The sequence below is a fragment of the Phyllopteryx taeniolatus genome, chromosome 1 (genome assembly GCF_024500385.1).
Source record: "Phyllopteryx taeniolatus isolate TA_2022b chromosome 1, UOR_Ptae_1.2, whole genome shotgun sequence".
Lineage (NCBI taxonomy): Eukaryota > Metazoa > Chordata > Actinopteri > Syngnathiformes > Syngnathidae > Phyllopteryx > Phyllopteryx taeniolatus.
The window spans coordinates 6,231,390-6,252,401 of NC_084502.1; the positions used below are offsets into that span (position 1 = coordinate 6,231,390).

General features: G+C 43.2%; 1 protein-coding gene and 10 non-coding genes across 15 annotated transcripts; 6 read left to right on the top strand and 5 right to left on the bottom strand.

Annotated features, from left to right (window-relative positions):
* Window positions 1-1,713: 1,713 nt before the first annotated feature.
* On the bottom strand, window positions 1,714-9,049 carry ndufa4l2a (NDUFA4 mitochondrial complex associated like 2a). 5 transcript variants are annotated; one of them, XM_061766627.1, is made up of 6 exons: window positions 8,916-9,037; window positions 7,934-8,057; window positions 4,537-4,663; window positions 2,266-2,351; window positions 1,988-2,048; window positions 1,714-1,905 (listed from the first exon to the last, which is right to left on the bottom strand). In XM_061766627.1, the coding sequence occupies exons 3-6, from the start codon at window positions 4,579-4,581 to the stop codon at window positions 1,849-1,851; spliced, it is 249 nt and encodes an 82-aa protein (XP_061622611.1). In that variant the 5' UTR covers window positions 4,582-4,663; window positions 7,934-8,057; window positions 8,916-9,037; the 3' UTR covers window positions 1,714-1,848. The 5 variants fall into 5 exon arrangements, with proteins under 5 accessions (XP_061622611.1, XP_061622619.1, XP_061622628.1 ...); XM_061766635.1 differs by lacking the exon at window positions 7,934-8,057 and having other exon boundaries at window positions 8,916-9,040; XM_061766644.1 differs by lacking the exons at window positions 7,934-8,057; window positions 8,916-9,037 and adding an exon at window positions 5,951-6,083.
* Window positions 8,751-8,864, top strand: LOC133465590 (U5 spliceosomal RNA). Its single transcript, XR_009784678.1, has one exon. It is a non-coding gene; the product is annotated as a U5 spliceosomal RNA (small nuclear RNA).
* A 1,365-nt stretch (window positions 9,050-10,414) lies between the features above and the next one.
* Window positions 10,415-10,605, bottom strand: LOC133465747 (U2 spliceosomal RNA). The gene has a single exon (XR_009784743.1). It is a non-coding gene; the product is annotated as a U2 spliceosomal RNA (small nuclear RNA).
* Window positions 10,606-11,293: 688 nt separating this feature from the next.
* LOC133465720 (U1 spliceosomal RNA) lies at window positions 11,294-11,457 on the bottom strand. The gene has a single exon (XR_009784733.1). It is a non-coding gene; the product is annotated as a U1 spliceosomal RNA (small nuclear RNA).
* Window positions 11,458-12,876: 1,419 nt separating this feature from the next.
* Window positions 12,877-12,990, top strand: LOC133465596 (U5 spliceosomal RNA). Its single transcript, XR_009784679.1, has one exon. It is a non-coding gene; the product is annotated as a U5 spliceosomal RNA (small nuclear RNA).
* Window positions 12,991-13,617: 627 nt separating this feature from the next.
* Window positions 13,618-13,781, bottom strand: LOC133465725 (U1 spliceosomal RNA). The gene has a single exon (XR_009784735.1). It is a non-coding gene; the product is annotated as a U1 spliceosomal RNA (small nuclear RNA).
* A 581-nt stretch (window positions 13,782-14,362) lies between these two features.
* On the bottom strand, window positions 14,363-14,553 carry LOC133465556 (U2 spliceosomal RNA). Its single transcript, XR_009784661.1, has one exon. It is a non-coding gene; the product is annotated as a U2 spliceosomal RNA (small nuclear RNA).
* A 1,853-nt stretch (window positions 14,554-16,406) lies between these two features.
* LOC133465716 (U1 spliceosomal RNA) lies at window positions 16,407-16,570 on the top strand. Its single transcript, XR_009784732.1, has one exon. It is a non-coding gene; the product is annotated as a U1 spliceosomal RNA (small nuclear RNA).
* An 878-nt stretch (window positions 16,571-17,448) lies between these two features.
* Window positions 17,449-17,639, top strand: LOC133465745 (U2 spliceosomal RNA). Its single transcript, XR_009784739.1, has one exon. It is a non-coding gene; the product is annotated as a U2 spliceosomal RNA (small nuclear RNA).
* Window positions 17,640-18,574: 935 nt separating this feature from the next.
* LOC133465697 (U1 spliceosomal RNA) lies at window positions 18,575-18,738 on the top strand. The gene has a single exon (XR_009784728.1). It is a non-coding gene; the product is annotated as a U1 spliceosomal RNA (small nuclear RNA).
* A 950-nt stretch (window positions 18,739-19,688) lies between these two features.
* On the top strand, window positions 19,689-19,802 carry LOC133465600 (U5 spliceosomal RNA). Its single transcript, XR_009784680.1, has one exon. It is a non-coding gene; the product is annotated as a U5 spliceosomal RNA (small nuclear RNA).
* The last annotated feature ends 1,210 nt before the right edge of the window (window positions 19,803-21,012 follow it).

The window sequence follows — 21,012 nt, forward strand, 5'->3', positions numbered from 1 at the left end:
GACGCGAGGATGCACGTCCTCAGAGACGCACAAGCAACATTACAAGACAAATAGTGTCTCATCCGCATCGCATCTGCGCCCGCTTCTCACGACCCGACTGCTGCTTTGACGCGGTGCGCTGGCGTCCCTCAGGGAAGACTCTTAAACCCACAGACATTCTTCGTGTATAAGCATTTTTACCTCAACAACACCGCTAAAGATAAAAAAAACAAAAAAAATAAAACACTTTTTGGGGTGCAAATTTGATCTAAAAAAAGCCTGAAAAAACAGTTAATTCTTTAGAGTTGTCAATTCACGTGCATGTTTTTGGGATGTGGGAGGAAAGCGGAGTGCCCGGAGAAAAGCCACGCAGGCACGGGGAGAACAGGCAAACTCCACACAGGCGGGGCCGGGGATTGAACCCCGGTCCTCAGAACTGTGAGGCTGACGTTCTAACCGGTCGTCCACCGTGCTGCTCGTTGAAGACTCTAAATTGCTAATTAGTGTCAATATGAGGGTATGAGGTATGGCGCGCCTCTAGCACAAAGTCAGCTAGGATACTGGAGGCTCCAACTTACGTTGAGGACGCGCTGTGAGAATTGGACGGGTGGATGTTACCGCCCGATGCTTGACAAGTGAATTTTCACGACAGTGAAAGTGAGGGTTAAATGTGCTAATTGTGGGGCATGGAAGGTGTTCCATTAGTCAAGGGTTTCACAGCATACAGTAAAGTGTGCGTGCGCCAGGTAGGCTCGTGGTAACTTGTTGTTTCAACGTTTCAGCACTGTGCAACGGAGAACTGCTGCAGCTCTCCTGCTGATCAAAAGAAGCTTGAATGACAGCGTCCATGCACACAGGATGTTGTTATACGCCGTACGCTCCACTCTGGGTGGCAACTGACACGCACACACTGTTAACAGATGGACCTATTCCGTAGCCGGTTATGGAAAAAGATTCCTATCTGACTCAGTCATCCTGTCCAGTCGAAGTCAGCGAGGATAGACTCCAGCTCACCAAAGTCTGATGGAAAGCGGATGGATGTGCAGTACGTTCGCCTCCCATATCCCGAGATGCTCGACGCTCCATTTTGTGCAAGATTCAACTATCACCTGTATTGACTTTTTCTTCATTCGGTCATTGAACATCAGACACGTTCAACTCCGAGAGAACTTGACATTTGTCTTTGAACGTGTGAGGTTTGCATCGCTCACGTCTGTATGCGGTCACATGACAGGAAAAGGAAAGATCGTCCCAACTGGCAAGGCCGGACGCGGCTGTTGGCATTAACGTACCCTTCGCAATTGATGGGCTGCTGCACCGGCTCGTAAAAGTGACAAAACTCGTCCCCGACCAGCCAGGACACCTTTCGTGTTGCGTTAGCTCAAGCGTCCGAGATAATCTGATGATCTAACGACTTTGCCAGTTTTGTTTGCATTGGCACTTTTTCACAATTTAAAACAGTTGCCAGGTTTCTCTGCCATTCGTTCGTCAAACTGTGCGGAGGATCAAAACAATTACGGAGAATTTGACATCTGCACAATTTGGGGGTGGGGGCCAGTTGTAGCTGACGGAGTGCTTTCGTTGCAATGACACCCAGGGGCGGAAATGCAAAACGACACATTTTCGGAATATGGCCTGCTCAAGCAACTACAAAATGACATTTTTCACAATCTTTTCTCATCGACGGTCAAATTGATCTGAGGAGAATTTCAGAAAGAGGGAGTCAAATCAAAGTTGAAGAGGAATAATCTGTTCATTTTTATTGATTCCCTTAGAGCAAAAACACAGTGAACTTTCAAAAGAATATTTGTAAACGCTTGCAGTATTTGCATGTGACTATTTAGAACGCACTGGCAGGGTGCGGAACATTCAGAATTCAGGTCCGTCCTTCTTCAGATTTTTATAGTCAGTGGTGATGGCCACAAGCTAAAGCAGAGAAGAAGAAGAATCAGAGGCCCGTTGGCGTTGTGCAAATGCAGCGTGTGTGCATGTGTGTTTGCTAGGTCACCTTGTACTGATACGTGGGGTCAAGTTTATTCCAGGGCTCAGGGTTATTGGTCTTATCCCAGCTAAAACATGAATGGAGAATGTTGAATGTTAATTTCTGATAACACGGTCTTTAAAAGTGTTGGGCCGTGTGTCTCAAGCTATATCAACTCATCAATCATTCGTTGGAGTAGCCTGCGTAGTTCTTCTTTCTTCATCGTAGCAACGCTTTTTTTTTTTTTTTTTTTTCTTCAAACAATTTACTGAGACCGTCCGGTGTCACAAGGTCAAGGTTCTTACGTGACATGGGGTCCTTTGGCCAGTCGGGCCAGGTATAGACTGGCACCGCCCATTCCCAAGCAGATGAAGAAAAACTGAGGGATGAGCTGAGAAGAGACATAGAAAAAAGAAATGTCCTGAATCACACAGCATCGCCATACAAAGGTGTGATATGTAAAGCGCTAACAATTGTGTTAGACCACCACCACCACCAGACATCATGAAGTGCTTTAATGTGGATTTTTTTTTATTTTAGGCGAGCTCTTGACGCTTTAGCATTTTGAACATGAATGAGTAATTTTATACGGAATTTATCTTTATTTTAATCCCTAAACTGGAGGCTGCTTACATGGGCTTGCACAACGGTCATTGCACCGGACTATTGCAATATTCGCCATTCGAACGGCTCGAAGTGCTAGAGGACTCTGCATCTTTTTGCACAATTGTCAAAAAAAACAACAATAATGTACCGGCATTACCAGATAACTAGCAACCCTTTATTGCTCAGTGAGTGTTTTTTTTTTGTTTTTTTTGTCAATTCCTTGTGTGCTTTTTGCTTGGCAAATAAAGATGATTCTGATTCTGATTCTGATTCTGATTTTCTGTGAAATCAGAAATTCATCAAGCAACGTGTTCAACCGTTAAAACAGATTTGTCTGTTCAAGAATGCAAGTAATTATGAAATAACAATGCGTTTTTTTTGAAGTTTGTTTTTGTAAAGTAACAAATTAAAAAATAGAGCAAAGAGCAAAGTAAAGCAAAGCAAATGTATTTATATAGCGCATTTCATACACAAGGTAACTCAATGTGCTTTACATGATTAAAAAGCATTGAAAAACAGAGAGAGAGAAAAGCTTATAAACATCTAAGACAAAGAGAAAAATAAAAATAAAAATACAATTAAAACAGCGTACAGTGCAAGAAATATCATTTCCAATATCATTGGAAATGCTCTAAGAGGTAAAAATGCTAATTATATTTTAGCATAAAAAAATCCTTTGGATTAACAATCTTCCACATAGTAATTTATTAACCATGACAGAAATATGAAAAGATTATTTTGGCCATTATGTTTTTAACTTAGGATAACTTCGGCACGAACCTTACATCGGGTGGCGGTTTACGACATTTGTTACAAACTGCGTACCGTAGATATACTGTAGATAGACGAAGCAGCCACACTTGCCAAAGACTTACAAGAGTCGATATATATATCATGTGATTTGATTGGAGCACCATTGCCTGAGCAACAGCTTGCCTTCTTGTCTTTCTCTCTCATGTGATGTGACGGAGGGCTTTTGCAGGCCCCGCCCCCAAACCATTGACAAGAAGTCCAAATCATTGACAAGACGGAAGAAGTGCCACAAGTAAAGGCTCTGTGTCAGCAGAGCAGCTTGAAAACGGAAGAAAGGGAAAAAAAGGACGCATTTTCCTAATCCTCTCTCCTGCAGGCGCAGACTTGGATCCCCACCCCCATTTTGTCAGTTTGGATTGGAAACCACGGCTGTTTGCGCCACTTTGAGTCTCGCACGCCTCTCGCGCTTTAGCTCCTCGGCAAAGCTGCCAACTAACTTAAGGAATCTGACCAAATGAGATGAGGCGCACATGCACGTGCTGCTTGGACGAAGGGATAGAAAACGACACTAGTATGCGAGTCAATCCGTGGGGAAATCAATGTGAAGTCAATGTGAAGGCGACACTTTTGTTTTGGCTCACATTTGCCATGAGCTGAACTCAAAGAGCCGAGTGTTTTTCGAAGGGCAGCAATTTGGCAAAAAGTGAACATTTCATCAAAAAAGAGGCTTCGAGATGTTCAGTGCCACTCCGATAGAGAATTGCACCCTGGGTATTTCAAACAATTCAGAAAGTTTCAGCAACGGCCACTGGCAGGCAGGCCAACAAAATAAAGATCCAAAACACAGCAAAGAACAAGACATTGGACTATTCTGCAGAGTCCTGAACTAAATTCGGATGAACTGTGGAAGGAGTTGAAACATGAAGTCTGGAGGAGGCACCCGGACATCTGCAGTCGGGTTGTGCAACAAATTATTATGTGACGGTACCATCTTCTTTGTCCAAGTCATTTTTCTTGTTCGAACCAATTCTGTTGATTTCCGTCACGCTTTTCTCAGTTCCAAATTATTTCCGTGAACATTATTATCTTATTAGGATCAACTTCATCCTATCAACACAATCGATACATTATGACTGCGACTCGTAGCTTCTGACCGAATGCATTAAAAAAAATGGAAAAAAAAAAAGAAATCTGCAGGAAAGAATGAGATTACTCACGCCAGGATGCTTCTTGGCGTGCTCCACCGCTGTCCGAAATATCATTGTGCCGCTTTGAATCAATGGGGAACTTCAATCGGCTTCTTGCGTTTGCTCTTTTACGACATGAGTCGGTTCACATTTGAACCTGTTGCAGTGCACAAGGAGGAGGAGGAGGAGGAGGAGGAGGAGGAGGAAGAGGCAGGAGGCAGGAGGAGTGGGAGGAGAAACAGGTCCTTTATATCTGATTACAGCTACCTCTGATCCCTCGCTGGTTTGCTATCAATTCAACTGTTGTCGTTGTTGTAAATTCAAGGTTCGTCAAAACTATTTGAAAATCCTCATGTGGCAAGGATGCTTTGTTGTTCTGTGAGCTCCTGCAGAGAGCCCGACATCTTTGCTCCCTCGCTTCCTTGACTTCAAGGCCCTCTGGGAGGAAATTCACGGGAAGGCGTGCAAACACAGCGTGTCCTGCAATCGCTGTCTATATCGGCCTCCTCGCTCGCAGCGTATCGGTTGCAGAGACAACACAGGACGATCTGGTGAGGTCTCGCGAAAAATGCCCTTCAACGGCAAAGTTCAAAGTTCCACCGGGAATGAAGCTCCAGCGGCTTCAAACACTCAACTCAAATCCAACAAAAGAATGGAAACAAGACTGGAATAGAGCTTGACTTGGTACTCAAAAGTACAACGTTAGTGAACATACTGTGAAGATAATGCATAATGCTGAAATAATAAAAGTGTTCTTCAACCTCCTCATCGGGGTCGGATTATTTGAAGTGGTCTTCACAATTACGAACTGCGGTCATCCTCCCTTGCGTCTTATCCGGGCTAATCGCAAAGCCACCGAGCACATTTCTGTTATTGTCGTGATGTTTTTTGGAACACTGTCACGGGGAGAACAAGCGGAAACATCTGTCTGACACAATGTCAATATCTACAATGTGGTTAGCGTACAGCTTGTGTAATAGTGCTAATTTGCCGCTGCCTCAAAATCTCTCCACACAGCCATTAAAGGGACAATATATGCAATATTTGAACATAGCCCCATTTGGTGTCTCTGCCCGAAGACAAGGCCCGGCTCACTAAAACTGGACAACAAAACAGAACCGCGAAGAAGTTCCTCGGTCGCGCTCGAAAAGGGCCGCCTCAAAGGTGCGTCTCGTTACACGAAATGTCACCGGCGTGTACAGTGTTGCCTTGCTGTATCGCGGTTCACCTATTGCGGATTCAGTGAATTGCAGATTTGTTTTTCAGATTCATATCGTGCATAGTTTCTCATAGTTTGTCTTAAAATGTACCGGACTACTGTACATGACTGTATACTTAAGAGTATAGAAAGCGATTATAAGGGTATGGTAGAGGTACCGAAGCCCCCCAATAAACGAGGGATTGCTGTACAGTCAACTAAAAATATGAGAGGCGATCAATTGACCTGACGACTCCGTGAGAACGATGACGTTCGCAGTGGTTTTCCAAGCTGAGCCGTGCAGCCGACGGCGCGCAGGACACACACCACCCTCATATGTCTTGAGCCTTGCTTTGGAGTAGAGAGCTGTTCAATTCCATCCATCCATCCATTTTCTGTGCCGCTTCTCCTCACTAGGGTCGCGGGCGTGCTGGAGCCTATCCCAGCTGTCATCGGGCAGGAGGCGGGGTACACCCTGAACTGGTTGCCAGCCAATCGCAGGGCACATACGAACAAACAACCATTCGCACTCACAGTCACGCCTACGGGCAATTTAGAGTCTCCAATTAATGCATGTTTTTGGGATGTGGGAGGAAACCGGAGTACCCGGAGAAAACCCACGCAGGCACGGGGAGAACATGCAAACTCCACACAGGCGAGGCCAGGGATTGAACCCGGGTCCTCAGAACTGTGAGGCTGACGCTCTAACCAGTCAGCCACCGTGCCGCCCTGTTCAATTCCTTCTTTTGAATATTTGTTGCTAATCCAGCTTGTCAGTGCCACACACTGCACACACCGCAAGCTTCATGAAATGGCTGCCATCCCAGAAGGAAACCTCTTCTAAAGAGGATGATGCTGAGGGTAAAGGTGATGAAAGACAGACTTGGACGCAGACCGACATTTTGCTCGGCATCTGTGAGCGCCCTTAAACGGAGAGTGGAGGAGGACCAGGTCTCTAATAACATAACATTCGTCTTGCTGGTCAAAAACCAGGTTTTCCCAGGCTTTGCGAACGTTTGCCGGAACTCTTGGTTTGCTGTCCCAAAGAGCACCTGCGACGGGACTGCTGGTCCGAAGGACGGCCGCTCACCATTAATCCTCCTAATTGACATAAAGAGATCCCTGTTTAAAAATACACGCAAGCCGCATGATGCAGCAGAAGGCTTTTGCACTGAAGTGCTTTAAGACCGTCACGTATTGGTCGCAGCATATGAATAATGACCTTAAACAAAAGGGTTGGGGGTTCATAACCCGAAAAGGAATAAAAACTAACCCCTCCATGTTGGGAAAAAAATTCTCAATTGAACTTAAAATGAACCATTTTCTAGTGTCATCAAGTTGCACAGCAGTTTGTGTGTGTGGTTTTGTTTTTTGTTGCCCATCATTAGAGCAAGAAGGGGTGCAGGCACGGTAATAAATTCGTACACATAAATATTGCCTTGTTTTCCTTTTTTTCATCGACCTTGTTGAATTTGAGCCAAACATCCTGCAGTCGCAAGACTGCTTTGGCTACGATTAGCCTCCCGATGGCCCTGCCGAGCGTGTGTGCGTGTGTGCGAGTGTGTGAGACGTGTGCGTTTTGAGGAGAAACAGTGCAGGCTGGCAGAGGGTTTGAAGCTCGCACGGTGCCCGTTTCACTCCACTTAACAGTATTAGACTGCAGATGTCTGCCAGGTTGACGACGTGCACTGTTTGTCTCGACGAAGCGCACTTGCGATATATACACACATTCGTATACACGTTGGTGTTTATTTGTGCATATAGGCTATACGGTATATTAACGTATACATACATAGCTCTTGGTTACAAAATATTCGATAAATAAAAATGAATAAAATCTTCAATAAATAAAAATAATAGTATACCACAGTGACGTGCGGTCAGGGTAGGCAAGTGAGGCAGAGCCTCACTGCCCCCTGGTGGTCTTTCCTGTCCTCTGCATGTGAATAGTCAATGAAACCTTATAATTACATGAAATTGTTCCATTTGAGTTCTATGGTCCGCGCTTTACATCGATTTTCTTTTTTAAATCCAATAATTTCAATGATTTCATCATTAAAATAGCAGAATTTTCATATTTCCTGTTCAAATGCATCGGAAGCGCAGCGACGAGTCACGTTGAGTCGCCGCTCCCGTGATGCTTCAAGAGACCACGCGCACATCCATTCAGGCAGGCTGTGATTGGTCCACATTCGGTCACAGAGGTCCACACCACCCGGGTCTTCTCACCTGGACCTGGATCTGGTCTTTGTCTTTGTTCGAGCATCTGATGCAGACATCGGAAGGCCCTCGGCCAGCGATTCATCCGTGAGGTTAATTGACGCGAAGTAGCGGTCGAAGTACAGCGGACTTCCTGCGGGAACAGTTTCAACCATGCGTAGGACTGCCGCTGCCCCAATTGTCAACCTTTGACCAGCCAATGCATTCTTCCCTTGATATACGGTACTTCAAAGTCCAACATCAGACCATCAGGAGAAGCAAGGACAAATACCTTTAAGAACCTGTTCCTTGTCATTTTTGGGCTTATTATTACTTATCTTATTACTTACTATTACTTATCTTAAATATCCATCTATCGAGTTACCATACGTGCTGGTCTTGGCCCACAGAGGACGACGGCTTTCGCTCAGAAGGAGAGGCAGGAGACTCTCCAGCATGAGCACGCTCATTGTTTGCATTTTCTTCATCTGACTATTCCAGAATTTAATTCAGAGAATACATTCAGCGTGTCTATAACCCCACAAAGAACTGTTTTGGGGCAGAAAATGGAATGTAAACAAAGAACTGGAAAGCTAATTAGCTATGAGCTAACACTATCCAATCATCCTCATGTCCATCACAGTAGACATTTATAAAAGGGCTCTAATTTTTCCCAACAAAATGTTCAACTGAACTCTAACTCCAAATTATGAATCATAACATGTTCATAAATAATAATATATGATTGCCTTTGGTGAAAAAAAACATTCTCTTTTGAGTTGAACACCGTTTGTCAAACGTGTATGGCGGACAATGACCTAGTCCGCTCCGCTGTGACCAAAGCAGTTCACTCTTGTTTCTCTTCAGATCGTATAAATCTTTCGCCTTTTACTAAAGATTTCCGTGGGGAGGAACAACAAGAGTCTATCTCAATTTTTTGATGCTCTGCGAAAGCGGAGCTTTCTCTAGTTGTGAAAAGTCAAATCTATAAGCCGGACAAAAATCGATCTACCTGTTTCACCCGCGATGTGAGGTTTGACACGTTCATCTGGTTACTGTAACGTGTCTTTAAAGGGCTGCTAGTAAAAGTGGTAGCTCGCAGTCAACTTCCGCCCGAGTCATTCCACTGCATACGTCTGATACGCCACGCCTTGGCAGACTGCGAACGAACGAATCACACGTGGCTAACAGTACATTCAGCTTGCATGTTGCTAATGTTGCAAAGTCGCGACCCATTTTCATATAAGTTGAAAAGAATTCTTTATTTTGTTGAAAAACAGCCTCTGAAAACGTGTACACTATATTATATTTGTACATGCTGTTTTCAAATGAGTACCCCCAAAATCATACTGCTTGCCATGTTACATGCGAGGGAAAACAACACTAAGTTATTTTAAACCATTTGCGGGGTGCTATGAAGCTTCATTAGTCATGACCAACTGGTTCTACGACTCAGGGCAAATGCATGTATGCTAAAAATTGCAACACACGACAGTACGATAGCGTCTAATGACTTGCACTACAGCTTTGGGCAACATCTTCATTATTATCAACAAACGATCAGGGGAGAGCGCGAACGCAGTCCCCCACTACCAGAAATTAAGCACGCAAGTCATTCACGCGCACGCTACGTCAAGCGACGGTGTCATCATGAGCACGTGAACAACCGTACACACAACGGGCCAGCCGGAACACACGCGAGATGAAACGCTACTGTGCGCATGAACATGAACAAATATGCTTCCTATTTGAGAATTTCACTTGAAATTAAGACCGGATACCCATAATGCACAGCGGCATCGAGATACGATAAAATAAGTTGAAAGTGAGGTCATTCACACCCAGAAACTTATAAACCTCCCATTCGGGTTTAAGAGAGACCAATGATTGGACTAATTAAAGAACATCGAATGTAAACATAATTAGTAGTAGTTCTTGACGAAAATAATACATTCGTCTAGTCGAATGTCAAACACTTCAAGTCAGTCAAGACTTCCAGTTCCGACAGTTGGATGCGCATTTTAAAACGCTACTGCCACCTACTGAGAGCTATTGCGCATGACAACCTTGGCGACGTTTAAAACGAAACGGATTCATTCTCCAGTGGTTAGCTGTTGTCACCCACATGTTCCAATGTTGCGACCCACTTTCATATAAATTGAAAACAAATTATTATTTTTTAAAAACAGCCTCTAAAAACATGGACAGTATATTATATTTTTAAATGCAGTTTCAAATGGGTTTACTGTAGCGCTTAAGTCATATTGCCTGCCATGACGTCCACCAGCCAGACTGAGCTGCTCTGTGTATTTGGTTACAGAGAACAAGGAAATAACATTCCTTGTCACTTTTCGCCTATGCTCCATTTCCTAATTTAATACGCCTCCGTACAATACTGAAGATCCGAATAACAGAGTTGAGAGTCACTTTTTTTATCTTCTGTCCGCTGCACATAACATAGCTTAAGTCGTCGGACTGAAGGTTCAATCGATGTTTCTTTCAACAAAGTTGTGGGGGTGCACCGTTCCTGGAGGTACTGCAATACCAGGTCGATGCGTGGAGTGGACGGAGCAAGCTCCTATTCCATCTCCCAGTTCCAAAAATCAATTTAATATATGGTCCCCGGATAGGGGACGTATCAGATATTAAACTGATAAGAACAGATACTACACTTGATCTTAGCCAAAAGGCCGAGAAGCGATGCCACCGTGACGCCAGAAAACACGAGCTCATTCTCCAGCCTACAAGCCAAAGTTACGGTGGCACATATCGACATGATAAGCACAGATGAGTCACATATGGACACGCCAAACAACAATTATGAAACGAATGTCAACTGGGTTGTTTTTCAACGTTTATATCGAAATCATGTTGTCAGATGCTCGTGTTTCTTGGTCACGTGGTCCACGTCGATATATGTATGAGTACTGAAATCAATTGAGTTTTCTATTTTTTTTTTTAGATTTACCTGTATATGATTACTACCGTTACCAGTTACACACACAGTACGTTGAAACAATATTTTATTATTTCATGTCGACACAATATTTGATCAAACATTTTTTTGCCATTCAGAAGTCATATCCAAGAGCCACAACAAACGCCATATTGCAATGCATCACACGATACGTGGCCGAAGATACAGTTGCCTGTGATTATACACATGGCCACCAGGTGGTGCACATCAAGAAATGGACCATGACTCCAACCAATGACCAACGAAGCGTTACGATGTTATGAAGCTTCATTCGTCATGACCAACTGGTTCTACGACTCATGGCAAACGGATGTATGCTAGAAATTGCATCACACGACAGTGCCATAGTGTCATATGACGCGCACTACAGCTTCTAAGAATGAGCAACATCCTCATTATTTTCAACCAACGATCAGGGGAGAGCGCGAACGCAGTCCCCCACTACCAGAAATTACGCAGTCGAGATTCCCACATTTGGGGAATTCGCAGAGGTCAGCACAACCGGAGTGCAATGGCTGAGCCTCACCCTGGGTGAACCACCTTCTTGATCATGGTGTCTCCCCTGCCAGGTAAGTATGAGTTGCACACGGCGCGAGCACGCAAGTCATTCACGCGCACGCTACGTCAAGCGACGGTGTCATCATGAGCACGTGAACAACCGTACACACAACGGGCCAGCCGGAACACACGCGAGATGAAACGCTACTGTGTGCATGAACATGAACAAATATGCTTCCTATTTGAGAATTTCACTTGAAATTAAGACCGTCAATGGATACCCATAATGCACAGCGGCATCGAGATACGATAAAATAAATTTAAAGTGAGGTCATTGACACCCAGAAACATATAAACCACCAGGGGCAGCTCCCATGGTTGCTATGGGGCTGTTTATGTCTTTACATTGTAAAAAGAAGTGTATTTCAATGGGGCCAACATTTGCTCTGTCACTAAGGATTGCCTTTACAATGAATGCCTACAATTTGAAATCATCAATAGCGTTTTAAAATTAGAACTTTAAACATGACTCAGATGAAGAAGCCGGGTAAAAACCTTATAATTGCATGAAATTGTTCCATTTGAGTTCTATGGTCCGCGCTTTACATCGATTTTCTTTTTTAAATCCAATAATTTCAATGATTTCATCATTAAAATAGCAAAATTTTCATATTTCCTGTTCAAATGCATCGGAAGCATTCAAATGTAGATGAAGAACTTTTATTTGAACTCAAAAGAAATAGTGGCACTTTTGAGTTTTGAGTATGCTCTTCTCCAGCATAAGCACGCTCATTGTTTGCATTTTCTTCATCTGACTATTCCTGAACTTAATTTTCTTCAATTATTTGGTACAAAAGTTGCCTCGCTTCTTCCTCCTACAATAGTGTCACAATTAAAGAGGTTGAAATAAATAGTTATAACCTTATCGATTGATCATTATTTTATTCAGAGAATAAATAAATTCAGTGTGTTTATAACCCCACAAAGAACTGTTTTGGGGCAGAAAATGGAATGTAAACAAAGAACTTGAAAGCTATTTAGCTATGAGCTAACACTATCCAATCATCCTCATGTCCATTACAGTAGACATTTTATGACTCATAACATGTTCATAAATAATAATATATGATTGCCTTTGGTGAAAAAAAACATTCTCTTTCGAATATTTAACTTTCTATTTCTCTTTTCCTGGCATTTGTGTTTTGCTGCATTCTCCATTTTGTCTCAGGAAGGAAGCACAGCCGCTTCGAAGCCACCGAACACATGAGATCACTGGAAAGGCCAAGATGTCCTCCAAACAGTTGACAATCTAGATAAAGAACAGGAAAACTAAATTGTCTTTTTGCCTTAAATGATGAGACTTTTGGAGTATTTCAAATGTAGATGAAGAACTTTTATTTGGACTCAAAAGAAATAGTGGCACTTTTGAGTTGAACACCGTTTGTCAAATGTGTATGGCGGACAATGACCTAGTCCGCTCCGCTGTGACCAAAGCAGTTCACTCTTGTTTCTCTTCAGATCGTATAAATCTTTCGCCTTTTACTAAAGATTTCCGTGGGGAGGAACAACAAGAGTCTATCTCAATTTTTTGATGCTCTGCGAAAGCGGAGCTTTCTCTAGTTGTGAAAAGTCAAATCTATAAGCCGGATAAAAATCGATCTCCCTGTTTCACTCAAGATGACGCGTTTGACACGTTCATCTGGTTACTGTGTCTTTAAAGGGCTGCTAGTGAAAGTGGTAGCTCGCAGTCAACTTCCGCCCGAGTCACTCGCGGCAGTGAATTTCACTGCATAGTCTAGTACGTCACGCCTTGGCAGTCTCTGAAAACGTGTACACTATATTAGATTTGTACATGCTGTTTCTAATGAGTTTTCTGTACCGCCAAAGTCATACTGCTTGCCATGACGTCCACCAGGCAGGCTGTCTTTGTTTACAGGGGAAACTAGCGGCAAGAGAACGAGGAAGCGACATTTTGTGTCACTTTCTACTGTGCTCCATGCGGGACTATGTCAATTGTTTTGATAGGCGTCGGTGATGCGTTGAATCCTGAGTGCCTGGTTGATTCAAGTGTTACATGCGACGGAAAACAACACTAAGTTATTTTAAACCATTTGGGGGGTGCTATGAAGCTTCATTCATCATGAAGAAAAAAAGAAATTGCATCACACGACTGTACGATAGCGTCTAATAACTTGCACTACAGCTTTGGACAACATCTTCATTATTGTTAACCAACGATCAGGGGAGAGCGCGAACGCAGTCCCCCACTACCAGAAATTATGCAGTCGAGATTCCCACATTTGAGGAATTCGCAGAGGTCAGCACAACCGGAGTGCAATGGCTGAGCCTCACCCTGGGTGAACCACCTTCGTGATCATGGTGTCTCCCCTGCCAGGTAAGTATGAGTTGGACTCGGCGCGAGCACGCAAGTCATTCACGCGCACGCTACGTCAAGCGACGGTGTCATCATGAGCACGTGAACAACCATACACACAACGGGCCAGCCGGAACACACGCGAGATGAAACGCTACTGTGTGCATGAACATGAACAAATATGCTTCCTATTTGAGATTTTCACTTGAAATTGAGACCGTCAATGGATACCCATAATGCAAAGCGGCATCGAGATACGATAAAATAAGTTGAAAGTGAGGTCATTGACACCCAGAAACATATAAACCACCAGGGGCAGCTCCCATGGTTGCTATGGGGCTGTTTATGTCTTTACATTGTAAAAAGAAGTGTATTTCAATGGGGCCAACATTTGAGAACAAGGAAGCGGCATTTTGTGTCACTTTCTACTGTGCTGTCCCATGCGGGACCTGAATTCGCCCGCGTACTCTACCCAAAATCAAGACTAAGAAAACATGTCAATTGTTTTGATAGGTGTCGGTGATGCGTCGAATCGTGAGTGACTGGTCGATTCAAATGTTACATGCGACGGAAAACGACGAACACTATACTGACTTATTTTAAACCATTTGGGGGGTGCACCGTTCCTGGAGGTACTGCAATACCAGGTCGATGCGTGGAGTGGACGGAGCAAGCCCCTATTCCATCTCCCAGTTCCAAAAATCAATTTAATATATGGTCCCCGGATAGGGGACGTATCAGATATTAAACTGATAAGAACAGATACTACACTTGATCTTAGCCAAAAGGCCGAGAAGCGATGCCACCGTGACGCCAGAAAACACGAGCTCATTCTCCAGCCTACAAGCCAAAGTTACGGTGGCACATATCGACATGATAAGCACAGATGAGTCACATATGGACACGCCAAACAACAATTATGAAACGAATGTCAACTGGGTTGTTTTTCAACGTTTATATCGAAATCATGTTGTCAGATGCTCGTGTTTCTTGGTCACGTGGTCCACGTCGATCCAATAGAATGTGGACATTAACGCATATTCTTTCGCCGTGTATTAAGTCTTAAACAACCAAAGAAATAATGAGTAATTTGTAATAACAATCGGTTGCTGGTATAACGTTGTGGCCACGAGCTGAACAGCTGTTTGCTCAACATTTTGACGAAAAACCATCAATACCCATAATGCACAGCGGCATTGATAGACGATAAAATAAATTGAAAGTGGGGCAAACCACCCATTCAACTGGGTTGTTTTTCAACGTTTATATTGAAAAAATCGGTTGTTGGTATAATGTTGTGGCCACGAGCTGAATAGCTGTTTGCTCAACATTTTGAAATGAACACACATTTTGAAATCAATAGCTCTGACTCACTCCAATACTTGTTTCCTGCTTTGGGAACTGACATTAGGACTCTAGCGCCATCGTCGCAGAGGAGGCGAATTACACTACACCCCTTCCACTAATTTGGTTACACAACGTTGCTGTTCCTCAAGTCGTAAGCGTTAATAATCGAATAAAAACATGCCAGCAACGTCAAAATCCTTGAATATTTTCCATTAAACGTTTCAACGTATACCCCAAAACAGTAAGCATGCCCCGCCCAAGAATTAATGCAAAAAACGATAGCGTGAAAGCAAAACCAACCACTCGTGAATACTTAACTATAATCAGCCATTATTACTTGACAACATACAACAATAGAAAAAGAAAATCCATATTCGTAAACAAATTTAGTTTGGTTGTCATACTTAAATATAATAATCTTAAGGAAATGTATGGTCACGAGTAGGCCCCATGTTTCTCAATTCGCTTACCTGTTGATGTGAAGTGACATTATATCCAATTTAGCTTCCTTAAAATCTTCAGTGACCCTAACCCTTCAAAGTGACAAGGAATGTCCCTGTTCTCTGTAACCAAATACACAGAGCAGCTCAGTCTGGCTGGTGGACGTCATGGCAGGCAATATGACTTTAGCGCTACAGCAAACCCATTTGAAACTGCATGTAAAAATATCATATACTGTCCATGTTTTTAGAGGCTGTTTTTTAAAAATAATAATAATTTGTTTTCAATTTATATGAAAGTGGGTCGCAACATTGGAACATGTGGGTGACAACAGCTAACCACTGGAGAATGAATCCGTTTTGTCTAAAACGTCGCCAAGGTTGTCATGCCCAATAGCTCTCAGTAGGTGGCAGTAGCGTTTTGAAATGCGCATCCAACTGTTGGAACTGGAAGTCTTGACTGACTAGAAGTGTTTGACATTCGACTAGACGAATGTATTATTTTCGTCAAGAACTACTACTAATTATGTTTACATTCGATTGTCTTTAATTAGTCCAATCATTGGTCTCTCTTAAACCCGAATGGTAGGTTTATATGTTTCTGGGTGTGAATGACCTCACTTTCAATTTATTTTATCGTCTCTCGATGCCGCTGTGCATTATGGGTATCCATTGACGGTCTCAATTACAAGTGAAATTCTCAAATAGGAAGCATATTTGTTCATGTTAATGCACACAGTAGCGTTTCATCTCGCGTGTGTTCCGGCTTGCCCGTTGTGTGTACGGTTGTTCACGTGCTCATGATGACACCGTCGCTTGACGTAGCGTGCGCGTGAATGACTTGCGTGCTCGCGCCGAGTCCAACTCATACTTACCTGGCAGGGGAGACACCATGATCACGAAGGTGGTTCACCCAGGGTGAGGCTCAGCCATTGCACTCCGGTTGTGCTGACCCCTGCGAATTCCTCAAATGTGGGAATCTCGACTGCATAATTTCTGGTAGTGGGGGACTGCGTTCGCGCTCTCCCCTGATCGTTGGTTAACAATAATGAAGATCCATTGCAAACGCTGTAGTGAGCGTCATATGACGCTATAATACTGCCGCGTGATGCAATTTCTAGCATACATGCGTTTTCCCTGAGTCGTAGAACCAGTTGGTTACGACGAACGAAGCTTTATAACACCGTAACGCTTCGGTTATTGGTTCGAGTCATGGTCCATTTCTTGACGTGCACCACCTGCTGGCCATGTGTATAATCACTTGCAACTGTATCTTCGCCCACGTATTGTGGCTCTTGGATATGTCTTCTGAATGACAAAAAATGTTTGATCAAATATTTGAATTGAACTACTTCACTGAATTAAACTTTTGACAATTTATTGAGATGTGCCACGATGGCAGCTTGTGTAATGTGTTTGTGAACTTTGGACAATGGCATACCATAAACCCACCTTTTCATGGGTCGCCCATCGTGCCAAATTCTGAACCACTTCCTGACGCAGGAAACAGGAAGTAGTTGAGCGAGGCAGGGCCATTGATGGTTTTTCGTCAAAATGTTGAGCAAACAGCTATTCAGCTCGTGGCCACAATGTTATACCAGCAACCGATTGTTATTACAAATTACTCATTATTTCTTTGGTTGTTTAAGATTTAATACAAGGCGAAAGGATATGCGTTAATCTCCGCATTCTATTGGATCGACGTGGACCACGTGACCAAGGAGCGCGAGCGTCTGACAACATGATTTCAATATAAACGTTGAAAAACAACCCAGTTGACATTCGTTTCATAATTGTTGTTTGGCGTGTCCATATGTGACTCATCTGTGCTTATCATGTCGATATGTGCCACCGTAACTTTGGCTTGTAGGCTGGAGAATGAGCTCGTGTTTTCTGGCGTCACGGTGGCATCGCTTCTCGGCCTTTTGGCTAAGATCAAGTGTAGTATCTGTTCTTATCAGTTTAATATCTGATACGTCCCCTATCCGGGGACCATATATTAAATTGATTTTTGGAACTGGGAGTTGGAATAGGGGCTTGCTCCGTCCACTCCACGCATCGACCTGGTATTGCAGTACCTCCAGGAACGGTGCACCCCCACAACTTTGTCGAAAGAAACGTCGATTGAACCTTCAGTCCAACGACTTAAACTATGTTATGTGCAGCGGACAGAAGATAAAAAAAGTGACTCTCAACTCTGTTATCCGGATCTTCAGTATTGTACGGAGGCGTATTAAATTCGGAAATGGAGCATAGGCGAAAAGTGACAAGGAATGTTATTTCCTTGTTCTCTGTAACCAAATACACAGAGCAGCTCAGTCTGGCTGGTGGACGTCATGGCAGGCAATATGACTTTAGCGCTTCAGCAAACCCATTTGAAACTGCATTTAGAAATATTATATACTGTCCATGTTTTTAGAGGCTGTTTTTTAAAACTAATAATAATTTGTTTTCAATTTATATGAAAGTGGGTCGCAACATTGGAACATGTGGGTGACAACAGCTAACCACTGGAGACTGAATCCGTTTTGTCTAAAACGTCGCCAAGGTTGTCATGCCCAATAGCTCTCAGTAGGTGGCAGTAGCGTTTTGAAATGCGCATCCAACTGTTGGAACTGGAAGTCTTGACTGACTTGAAGTGTTTGACATTCGACAAGACGAATGTATTATTTTCGTCAAGAACTACTACTAATTATGTTTACATTCGATTGTCTTTAATTAGTCCAATCATTGGTCTCTCTTAAACCCGAATGGGAGGTTTATAAGTTTCTGGGTGTGAATGACCTCACTTTCAACTTATTTTATCGTCTCTCGATGCCGCTGTGCATTATGGGTATCCATTGACGGTCTCAATTTCAAGTGAAATTCTCAAATAGGAAGCATATTTGTTCATGTTCATGCACACAGTAGCGTTTCATCTCGCGTGTGTTCCGGCTGGCCCGTTGTGTGTACGGTTGTTCACGTGCTCATGATGACACCGTCGCTTGACTTAGCGTGCGGGTGAATGACTTGCGTGCTCGCGCCGAGTCCAACTCATACTTACCTGGCAGGGGAGACACCATGATCAAGAAGGTGGTTCACCCAGGGTGAGGCTCAGCCATTGCACTCCGGTTGTGCTGACCCCTGCGAATTCCTCAAATGTGGGAATCTCGACTGCATAATTTCTGGTAGTGGGGGACTGCGTTCGCGCTCTCCCCTGATTATTGGTTAACGAAAAAAGAAGAGTGTATTCAATAGTTGTGTGGTAATTGGACATTTACCGTGTTACCTATAGTGATGAGCATTTGAGTGTGTTTAATCATTCAAAACTGTTCATCCAAAACATTCGTTCAAAGTTCAGTTGTTTTTCATACAGTCATTCAAGCACCTGTGCTTCCTGTTTACCCACCTTAATGTTATTGGAAAGCGCAATAGGTTTAATCTGCTATTATTATTATTGAACAAAAAGCTAAACAATGGGAACGTCAACCTCCCCAATATGGCCACCAAGTAGGCATATTGCGTGTGTCGTCTTCATAATGTTCATATTAGCAGTAGCATATTCCTCCAATTCTAAAGTCTTTACACTTACTCACAATCGGCTGTAGAATAGATTTGAAAGTTCTTTACTGGTCGATAAATCGCTAAACGGTTTAGGTCCTGAATACATGAATGAAATGCTTATGCAAAGTGTGCATGTTTTTAAGTCCAGTTAAAAATATTTTTTTCCCTCATGCTTTTTAGAGTTTTAGTTGTATTTTCATTTTTCTCTTTGTTTTAAATGTTTATAAGCTTTTTTGTTCCTTTGTTTTGAAATGCTTTCACTCCTGTAAAGCACATTGAGTTACCTTGTGTGTGAAATGCGCTATATAAATTGCTTTGCGTTCCTATGACGTACAAGCATACGTAGAAGACTGTATACTCAAATTCCCACAATGCTGTGCGCCAAAACAGTTGACGATCTAGATAAAGAACGGCAAAACTAAGCGTCTGTACAGGTTTACATTGTCTTTTTGCGTGACAGGATGAGAATATTGGAGTATGGCAAATGTAGGTGGATTTTTTTTATTACTGTTAAAAAAAACCAGTCCAATTGTTTGAATTTAAGACCGTGTGTTAAAATGGCATGGCGGCCAATGACATAGTCCGCTCCGCTGTGACCAAATCAGTTCACTCTTGTTTCTCTTCAGATCGTATAAATCTTTCGCCTTTTACTAAAGATTTCCGTGGGGAGGAACAACAAGAGTCTATCTCAATTTTTTGATGCTCTGCGAAAGCGGAGCTGCCTTTGCACTGTGAAAAATCAAAATGCGTTTCCAGTGGTATTGTACCCGTACGGTATTCATAATTATAGGATAGTGTTAGGTACAGACGGCTACCAGCAGTCACTGTGTGTGTACTAATCCACAATAATGAACGAAGCGCATCTATGTGACAGTGTTCCTTTCACAGTTAACACAAAAGGGAAATAATATTCAATTATGAGCCAGATTATATTCAGGATATTTTTTTCCATTCCAGTAAATGTATTCATTTAAATAGGATTTGAATGTACCGTAAATTCCACGGTATTACACATACATAATTGATATTTTTTAGTTGGGCCAATTCACTAAAAGACAGTTTAAATTTGAAAATGAATATTAACTAATAATAAAGTATTCTCCACCCCTGGATATTCTTTGCCATGCTGAAAAGCTTCCGCCAATGACCTCTGCCCCTGCCTTGGGGGTCACGGGGCGGGGCCGGCGGGATTGCTCTCCCCGGAGGTCGCTGTTTTCTTCCGCGTGGTTTTTCATGTGTTTATGTGGATCCGTGGTGTTGCCACTGTACTCATGAGTACGTTCACTGCGTTGTACGTCGTTCCTTGCGCATGTTTACGTACAACCGTTAGTACTAACGCTAGCTTGCTAGCTTACGTGTCGTTTTGTTGCTTGCCTGTGAGTCGTAGTCGTACCGTATTCAAAGTTCGTGAACACACCTCAAGCAATCCTTGAATGAACGTCCTCTCCTGAGAACCGGTGACAACCACCACAATTGTTCCTCATTTTGTACACACACACAGTACATTAGCGCGGCGCATAGTTGTTGTCTTCGCCATGGTAATGAACGTATCCTGTCGCGTTGACCGTTGTCACGTATTCTGGTTCCGCCTCTTTGATTTGACAAGATATAGCCCAGTGATCGCAAAAGTCGGGATACGGTGCTATCGGAATTCGTGTCGTGTACTGTTGCCACTGAGATACGGCAAGATTTGATGGCACTAGTCTGACGTAGACATTAGACATTTGTCTTGTAGTCTGATGCAGACATTAGCTGATCGCGAATGAAGAAGTTCAACGAATCACTCGCGACTAATCGTACATTCAGTTGACGATCAGTTCATCAGTACATTGAGTGCACTTCAGTACATTCAGTTCAATTCAGTCCCTCCCCCGCCCGCACGGTGCAGCCTGACGCTGGCCGCTCATTGGTCATTCGCCGAAGATTCAGA